This window comes from Fukomys damarensis, unplaced genomic scaffold (genome assembly GCF_012274545.1).
Source record: "Fukomys damarensis isolate Sample0158 unplaced genomic scaffold, DMR_v1.0_HiC HiC_scaffold_35, whole genome shotgun sequence".
Classification (NCBI taxonomy): Eukaryota; Metazoa; Chordata; class Mammalia; order Rodentia; family Bathyergidae; genus Fukomys; species Fukomys damarensis.
Window position 1 is genome coordinate 382,300 of NW_022900947.1, and position 9,732 is coordinate 392,031.

General features: G+C 49.1%; 1 protein-coding gene across 3 annotated transcripts in view; it reads left to right on the plus strand.

Moving 5' to 3' along the window:
• The window catches only part of Pcgf3 (polycomb group ring finger 3), a 36,834-nt gene extending 35,462 nt beyond the window's left edge, over positions 1-1,372 (plus strand). For all 3 annotated transcript variants that reach the window (XM_010641644.3, XM_010641643.2, XM_033758810.1), the window contains 2 exons: positions 114-194; positions 836-1,372. In XM_010641644.3, coding sequence (XP_010639946.1) covers positions 114-194; positions 836-883 — 129 coding nt within the window. In that variant the 3' untranslated portion in view covers positions 884-1,372. The remainder of the gene's footprint in view (positions 1-113; positions 195-835) is intronic.
• Positions 1,373-9,732: the final 8,360 nt, after the last annotated feature.

A 9,732-nucleotide genomic window follows, 5' to 3' on the forward strand; every position in this document is an offset into this window, starting at 1 on the left:
AAAAAAAAAAAAAAAAAAAAAAAATGTGGGTGCTTTGCTCCTCACTCTGTCCTAGTTGGCACTGGTCTCATTGTGGGTCATACATGTCTCTAACCGCAGCTCCTTTCCCCCAGCTGGACATCTTATGCAATGAGGAGATCTTGGGCAAGGACCACACCCTCAAGTTCGTGGTGGTCACACGGTGGAGATTCAAGGTGAGCTGTTTGTTTTGCCACTTGTCTTACATGGTTTCCAGGCTGTTGTAAGGCGCTTACTTGCTCTGCACGTATTAACACAGGGGTTGTTGTGAATCACTTAGCTTTCTAAAATCAACCACCTGAGCCAGGCTCCCCAGGCACAGGGTCCTCACTCAGCCCTCTGGTCCATGGGCCAGATGCCACAATGACCACTGCACTCAGAGGAAATGCTCAAGCCTTTGGGTGCCTTTCTGAGGCAAGAAGCCCACGATGGAATCCTTGTATGGGGGCTGCTCCCTTCTCAGCCAAGTTGCTGCCTAGGGGAATAGGAAGTTAGATGGCCAAGCTGATCAGGGACTGGGGCTGACCAGGACTCAGGGTGACCAAGGCCAGGCCTGCTGAGGAACTGGGATGACCAACGCCAAGGCCAAAAAGTTTGAGATCCAGAACACAGCCAGTACTGAGGGGTGGGAGGAACAGGTGGTGCATACCTTGGCATGGGACCTGAGTACTGCACAGGTGGTCCCTGGTCCCAGACGACCCAGGGCTCCTGCAGCTACACATTACCTGGGTACAGGTCATGCATTGTTCTGAGCATGAGTGTGTGGGTTCTGGCATCCAGCCTCTGCCCACTGAGGCCCTCTGTCATTGTTTTGCAGAAGGCCCCGCTCCTGCTGCACTACAGACCCAAGATGGACTTGCTGTGAGCCTACATGGCAGACTCGCACCTGCACCTGGCTGCACTCGGCCATCCACGGTGACTACGCCGTAGAATGTTGCATCTGGGTGCCGTGCGGACCAGATTTCTGAATAGAGAATATTTATAACTTTTGTATAAAAGAATCCACACCCAACAAGACACTACCAGCACACGTTTACAGAGGATGAAAACACTTCGCAGTTTCATGGAGCCGAACGTGCCCTTCTCTGCCTCTGGCCCAGAGGCAGAGTGATGAGCGCCCGTGACAGGCGTCCGCGCCACCCTCCGGCACAGATGGCCCTCGCTTGCTTTCCAGGTCTTAAGAATCAGAGTTCATTTCAATTTAGTTCCTGGATTAGGTTTCATGATAAGCCTCAAAACACTTCTACTTTTATTGAGTCCTTCCTAAGTTATTGAAACTTGGTAAATGATATTTATGTTGCCTTTACCTTCCCGAAGGCATAGAAGATATATAAAAAAAAAACTTAATTTAAAAGCATACCAAAAGAGGCTTGCATAGTACCATGTTTTAACCACAGTGTTTAAGTTCCCACTTGCACAGCACCGCCCAGGCCCAACCTGGGCCCTTGTCACCCCAGACTTCACGTCGAGGTTCCGGCACACTCAGGCAGGGTAGACCAGAGGTGGTTTCGCCAGCTAAGCATTGGCCTGCAAAATAGTTCTTGTTTTTTAAAATTTCTTTAATTAAAATGGGCACAGATTGTTTGGTGCCATTATAATTTCCTACTTTTTCCCCCTTTTTTGCAGTCACGAGAGCCATGGTGGTGTTTGTGCTTGGCATTTATCAGAGTAAGCGTAGCCTGTGGGGAGACCTGCTGGTGAAGCCTCAGGCACTTTCCTGCTGCCACCTCCACACTGGGGCTGTTGTCTCGGTGTCACCTCCTGTGAGGAGAGATGGCCTGTGCTTGTGGCCCTCCTTCACAGGAGGCAGTGTTTGAGCCAAGCGACTGGGCCCAGCTCCACCCAGCCAAAGTTACTTTTTCAGTCATAGGCAAGAGCCTGCCCTCTCAAATGTGAGATATTTTTGTCAAAAGAGAAAATAAGCTCTGCCAGCACAGAAACATTGTTCCTTTGAGGCTGAGATGTGGGCATATCGGGGCTGGGGCTGCTTTCCACAGCAGCCGCAGTGCTGCCCTGAGTCCCATCAGTCTTGAGCCTTGGGCCCTCCCTCCCTCCTCCTCTCCCAGGCCCTCGCTGATGAGCCGACCATGACCACAGCTGGTCATTCATCTAGGCCGCCACCTCTGGCTCTTGCTGGGTAGACGAGGGTCTTCATGTGTCTGAGGGCCAGGTTTTTGTGAGTTTTTTCCCTTAGAAACTAGAACTTTTACTTGAATTTGCTTTGAAAGCTGTGTATGGGCTTGTCAACATCCAGTTCCGTTTGTTTTCTTCTGCTTCCTGTTTCACATACACAAGATGTCAGAAGCAGTGGCCAGTGAGACCTAAATCAGTGATGAGGAGGCAACCTTTGATTCGAGGCCTTTCTAAAATACAAACACAAGCCTTGGTTAGAAATTGGTCAAAACTCACCTCTTTGTTTAAGTTCAGGACTGTGTGGATTAATCCACTTCCTGAGCTGGCTATTCATCCAAATCGTTTCTAGAGTTACTACACAAGGGTTTATGAGTAAATATTACCTGTCTACCTCAAACCACATGTACTGCTGAAGCATTCTGTAAAACCACGTTATCACAATGCAGTTTTAAGTGTAACGTTAGAATTTAGGTATTTTCCTGTGTGGTGAAACTGAAGAAGGATTAAACAGTTTGAGCCTCCAAATTTAAATAAAGTTAATTCACCATTAGATCAAACTTAATATCACTGTATAATCTCATATTTGTAACTTTGTAGCTACCTTTGGAGTCACTTGACTTGCTATGGTGCTAAGTTGATAGATTTCGGTGTGCAGCAAGGTGGGATATCGCATCCAGCCCGATTTCCGGCCAGGTGCCACCACCCTGAGCAACTCAGCCTCTGTCACCATTACCCTGATCAAACCTCAGCAGCAAAAGTACCTATTTTTCTAAGATTCCGCCACACGACTGTCTGCACTGCAGGACCGTCCCGGCGCTGTCTGCCCTGTGGTCTGACTTGTAGCCTTACCTAGCTCAGCCAGGAGTGGAGGAAGCTGCATCAGCGAATGCTCTGGACAGTCCATTTCGTTCCTGGAAGCTCTCATTTGACATCAAAGGCTGAATTTTACTTTTTCCAGCATGAACACCAGGATCAGCTAGTGATTGGTCCTGTTAAGTTTTCTTAGCAGATGGAGTTGCTGTGAAGTCGTTTTCACCACTGTTGTGCTGGTAAAGCCAAGGCTGTCAGATGGGCCCTGCACACCTCCAGCAGCGGCGGCGGGACCGGCCTCTCCCGCGCGTGGTCTCGCTGGACACCGTTTTCACGAAAATAGAAAACTCAGATAGAATATATAATATTGAATTTAAGATTGGGGGGGTTGAAAAAGAAAACTTAACTTTATAAAATTATTTATTCTATTTTAAGCCTTCTATCATATTTTCCCATCCAGTTGTTTGGTTTTGGTGATCCAGCTTTATTTACAGGCATATAAGATGAAATTGTAAGATGTTTTGCAAGCTTCTTTTACTTTGAGTAGGCTTTAATTCATGTTTTTATAGGGATGAAGAGCATTTTTATGCTTTTGTGCAATAGATTCCAACATGCATTATTAGATGTGTTTAAATTGTGATGTGGCATCCATTCTGCTAAACAGAAAGGGAACATAGTTGGAACTTCAAAATATGTGCATTTGCCCATTTGGCTTTTCGTTTTCATTGTTGCTATACGAATGCTGTTACTGGGGTGGTGTGTGTGTGAGTGCCCGCCAGCAATACTGCAGAGCAAGTGCCACCGCAGTCCACGGGTCCTGGGCCCACTGCCCTGGGCTGGGCTTGCACGGCCTCAGCCTGCAGACCTGACGGTGCTGCCTTCTTGCCCTGCCAGCCTCTGAGGCCTGCGTGGCACTCGGTATCTCGGGAGAGTCGTTAGTTTTGTCTCTAGAGGCACACAGTGTGGCATTCACAGTGATCTGAAATATGTCGTCCGATCGAATGACCTAGGAATGAGCCAACCGATTTCTACTTGTACGTAAATATTTAATGTGCTTTCAGAACACTCAGAATTTAGTGCAGATAGCTAAATCACAAAGGAATCCAATTTATCTGTTTCCTCAGGAAATCATTTAAGCCCCACCACATCACATGTGACCTTAACATGAAAACAAATGTGTTTCTCTGCCTTGATACTTAACTACACTAAGGAAGTAACTGGGGTAAGTAGAGTAGAAAATCATCATTTAAATCATATCGTAATTTTTACACATATTGTGCCCCTCTGGGAACAGCTGAGGGGCTGTGGCTGCCTCTGTGCATTGCTGTCCCATCCACGAGTGCACTGAGGCGTGGGCTGAGGCGTGTCCCTGAGATGTGTGCAGCGTTGTGTGAACGTCCGTGCCTATAACTCAGACAAGTATTGGAGACATGTTTTTCCCAAGTGACAGTGGCATAGGTCGGGGACAGTAGTTAAGCCTGAGCCTTCACCCATGGTGCGTGGAAGCTAATGAAAGCTATCACGGTGTATGGAAATGATAATGCAGATACATATTTTTGACTGTTTAATTTGAAAGTTTACATTTTTATGCTTTGTGTTGGTGTGTAATTTTTGTACCATCGGTGGCTAGTTTTTGTCTAAAATCATTTTTGGAATATTGCTTAATGTTTTGATTTCATGATAGTGAAGCTTGTATTCAGTGTTTTGCCAATTAATATTATATGCTTGTAATAAAAGCAGAGGAAAAAATTGTCCCAGGCTGTACATTTATTATATAAAATATGTAAGAGTATAAGATGTGATATGTTATCAAATGGTCAGCGCTCTGTGCCCATTGGTTCCAAATGCACACATTCAGCAAATCACGGATCTTAAATGTTTGGGGGGAAAAATAACTTCTGAACCGAAAACATGTAGTGTACTACAATATAGCAGCTATTTACATGGCATTCATGTTGTATTGGGTATTTCAGGTCACCTACAGATGACTTAAAAGTCTGTTAGAGAATGTGCCTAGGTTAGAAGGAGATCCTGTGCCACTTTATGCAAGGGACTTGATATTTGCTGGGGTCCTAGAATGAACGTGGAACACGCAAGTGTGAGAATGCTGTGGGTGTGGGCACAGCCTGCCCTTGGAGCCTTGCCAGCACTGGGGACCACACCCTTGCCAGTGTTCCGACCCCCTGCATGTGCAGGGTTCTCTCCCTCCCTCTTCATGTGAGTCTTGCAGGGGCTTGTGGATACCTGGGGGTGACCAGACATCCACAGCCACCTCTAATGCCACAGTGCAGCACAGATCCTGCACACCAGTGTCTACTGCTGGCTGCAGTGCACAAGTGCAAACCACTCCCACCACCTTCCTGTGAGCATCACTGAGAGTGCGCCCCTCAGACTTGTCTACCACAGCAGGCTATGTCCATCCACTCTCAGCACGGAGCCAGGCTTCACCATTCTGGGTTCTACCATGCTGTCATCTGCACCAGGCAGCGGACTCGCACACAGCTACTGTCAGGATGCCACAGGCTTCACACTTGCCTCTTGGTGGGGTCTGTGTACACTGGGCCCTGTAGGCCTGTTTTAGTCCACGATGGCCTCTGGCCTTGCGCTTCATGTTCCCAGGGGGCAAACTGGTTTTCTTGTGTGCCATGTTATAGGACTGGCTTCAGGAATCCTTGCCAGGACTGAAGTCTTGGTGTCTTAGCACACTTTTGCTGAGAGACTCCGCTCGGGACCTTCCCATTGGGTGGGCCCTACGACATTTGTCAGGGTCTTGCATACATGGCTGGTGGCCACGAGAGCAGAGGCAGCCCAGGGCACAGGCATCATCTTGGGAACATCTGTTCATGAGTTCAGAAAAGAGACTTCTAGCAAGGAACGGGGATCTGTGATATTCCTCAAGGTCAGTCCTGGCCTAGCGCAGGAAGCCTGGCAGCCATGCTGTCTGTGTGGCTCGGCATCTCTCAGCCCCTACTGGCCGACAGCCCTCTCTCCTCTAATACAGAAAAGCAGGGTCTCGGGCCACTTGAGGTCTCATTACAGAGTCACAGCAGCCCCCAGGTGCTCACCTAAATGGGCCTTTCTCCCTGCCCCAACATGGCTAGCCAGGGTGTGTCCTCACCACTGCACGTTGCATGAGCCAATGACAGATGGCTCAACTGACCACAGGTGACAGATGCTATCACTAGGGCAGATGAGCCCCACTCACCCCGGCCATGGTCTTTGCCTCCATCTGGCAGGTAATGGTCACATTTCAGATTTATCCATAGCTCCTGCTCCTGGACCACCTGGTGTCACCCGGAAGTCCGCCCAGCAAAAGGGCGGTGACTCGGGCAGGAGCACAGCCCTGTACTCCAGCAGCTGCTGGCTTCCCACTGGGAAGACTATCACCTAGGATACCATTGTCACCAAAGCTGCTCGGTGTCCCTCATGGAGCAAGATACAAAGAGGAGCTCCCTCCATTTAGGTCGTGCAGTGTAGACAAGACAGAGATGACAGCCCCTCCTGCCAACAGAGTGCAGCAGCCTGGCGGTTGGCAGGTTGTCTCCTTCCTGATCACAGAGGGACCTGATGCCTCATCAGTTTTCTCCACCTCTCTGTGCATAGCCCTGAGCAGTGACAGCTACAGAATGTCCCAGAGCACAAGGGCTGGAGCATGCTAACACATGGGCAGTGGCTTAGTGTGCCAGCCTCACAGGTGACAAAGGGACGGGAAGGTTTGTACCTCCTCTGTGTTCACTTCCTTTCCAGGACTGAAAAGTGATTGCTGTGAAGTCAGGTGCTGCTAAAGGACCCATGCTGGGGTGTCCATCTCCAGGGACTGCTGGCGGTTCACACATGGAGCAGCCTTCCAGACCAGGTACTGAGTGGAGCGGAGATACAACAGCTGAGAGCGGGCCAGAGCAGCCAGAAGAGGGATACATGAGGGCACAGGGTATCAGCTGAGTGTCTTGTGTAACTGGATATGGGGACTTACTGTTGCCACCTTCCTTGTACCTTTGTTTGCTTCCCTCCCCTCCATTTCTGTTCCCTGTACACAAATTACCTTTTCTTCATTCCTTTGTTATTCTATCAGTTTTTGAGCTAGATGTACATATTTAAATTATATTATGTGGTCACTCTTCAGATTTTATTTCTTTGGTACCAGGCATTGAACTTACGACCTTGAGCTTGTGAAGTAGGTTCAACGCCACTGAGCTAAATCCCTGGCCCCAGATTTTCAATAAAATTATAACTTACTTTACAAAGATAACACAACAGTTCCCTTTGATTTCTTCTGTCCTTGGATAATGTGGAAGCTTAATTTCCAAACATACAAGATTTTCTGATCACCTCCCGTCAATATCTAGACCAGATGCCCTGAGGCAGTAACAGTTCCCATCTTATCCTAATCTTGAGTTTTGTGAGGACTGCTGTATGACCTGAGGCCAGTTCACTTTTGTAAATATTCACATGGAATTGAAATGAATGTGTATTTTGCAGCTGGGTGAAGAATTCTGTGTAGGTCAGGTTTTCTGCTTGTTCTTTGAATCTTCTTCATCTCTTTTCCTGGTTTTTGGCCTATTTTGTTCTATTCATCACTGACAATACATATTAAATGCTTTCTACTTAAGCCACATCTTTTTGGTCGCATTCTCTTTCACTCAGAACTTTGGAATTTTACTGGGTTAATGTTTCTGTTCTGTTCTGCTCTCCTTACTTTTCTCCAAGCCTGTGCTCTTATCTATGTATGCACTCAGTACTCACTTGTTTGCTTACTTCTCTGTAGAGTGGCTGCTTGGTGTCTTGCTGCTTCTTTCTATCCTGCTCCATTCAAAATGGGGTTCTCACTTACAAGGGAATTTTGACTCTCTTCCCACCAAACCTGTCTCCCTGCAGCCTTCCCACTTTGTCCTGTTGGAATCAGAGGAATTCATAAGGAAGCTCCAACTTTCCATCCCACGTGGCTCTGGGACTGGCTGGTGGGTGGATGCTTAGGGGACCCATCTCTTAAGACTATGTCTGTCATTTGCTACTGGTTTTGAATGTTAATTGAACCATATTATTCCTTCTCCAGTCAGTGAATTTCCTTTTAAAGAGAAAGTTTCAGAACAGTTGTACATTTGGAGAATGTACAAGAAAGGTAGTGTCAAGAGCTCCTGGACACCTCAAGGGTGGAGCATTGCATAAGCTGTTTGCATCTCTGGTGGAGACTCAGCATATGTATTGACTCAAGATTCATGTCCATGTAGACAACTTTCTTCCCGGTCTTGGTTTCCTGTTGTAAGGACAAAATACCTGACATGCACAACTAAAAGGAGGAAAAGCTTTATTTTGGTTCACCTTTCAGTCTCTACTGTAGGCCCCAAGGTAGGACAGCATGGCACAGGGGAAAGGTGCAGGACAGCTGCTCAGGGCACAGGGACAGGAAGCAGAGAGAACAGTAGCCAGGGAAGAGGTACACTCTAGAACACACCCTCCAGCGACCCTCCTATCTCTGACTAGATCCCACCTCCCAGCAGCAAGCCAGCTGCAATGCCCCATAAGCCAGTCACCTTCCACAGGCCCCATCTTTGAGCACACAAGGCTTCGGGGGGACATCCAGCTATAAAGCAGAGGACTGCATCTGAGTTATGATCAACTGTGATCGTTTGTTTTGTTTGCTTTATATTATTTCCTTACTTCCTGACACCGGCCTAGGTGGAGTTCTCCAGGCTGGTGCATTTTGATTACTTAACTTTATTTCTGATGTTTTTGCCTGGAGTCCCACCAAGCTGCTGCACCTATTCCTGGCCCTGCCATGGCTGGGGGAGGAGAGGGGAGCAGGGGGGACCCAGGAAGTGCCACAAGGGATGTGCCCTACCTTCTTGGGCCCTGCACCAGGGCATGGAAGACATATGGACAGGGGCTGAGCCCAAGCAACAGACCCTGAAACCCAGAACTGCGTTGAGAGATCAGGTTCTTGGTGGCTGGTCAAGTGCGGAGACTTTCTTATGGGAGAGCTCAAGGAGGCACCAAAGGCTGTTGGTGCAGTGGAGCAGTGGCAGTGCCCACCTGTAGCTCTCCAAGCAATGCATAACCATCTGCCCACTCCCATGCCCCTCTGCCTCCTGCCAGGGGCAGCAGACCTTTCCTATTCATTTCTGCCAGGCCTGTTGCTGCCCAGACCCAGCCTCAGGCCTTGTCCAGCTGACCAGGGCCCTGATCTCCTCAGGCAATGTCCTCTGCTCTCTGTGCAGTGTGCATCTGAGTTGACTCTGAAAGGTGCAAGAAGTAGTCTTATAATGTGGACATTCAGTGAATTTCAGCTCTGATGCCCACCCTCCAAGGTGCAAACCTTCCCAGGTACCACTGGGCCTTGGGTTTGGGTGCAGGAATGTGCCACCAGCCTGCCACATCAGGGGCCAGTGATGAAGGGCAGCTCAGCACTCTGGCTGATCTTCCTGAGCTTGGCACCGATGGCCCCAACAGACCAGCGAGGCGGCTACCGACCAGTCTGCTTCACCCCTGCCTTCACAGCGCCTGGTGCCCTTCAGGCTCCGACGCTGCCCAAGCTCTGTTCTAGGGAAGCACAGAGCCCATTGCGCCAAGGCCCTGCAGTCTCCCCGCCGAGCCAGCCCTGCAGTGGGTGCCCAGTTTGTATCTGGCCTGTCCTAGCCCCAGGAAAGCAGGTGGGGCTATAGGCGTCAGCCCTTGCTAGGGGCTCTGAGCCCGCCCTGGGCGCCGCGGTCTCACCACAGCCCACCCCCACCCCCACCCCCAACCCCGGGCCTCCAAGGCTGGACCTGGAGGAAC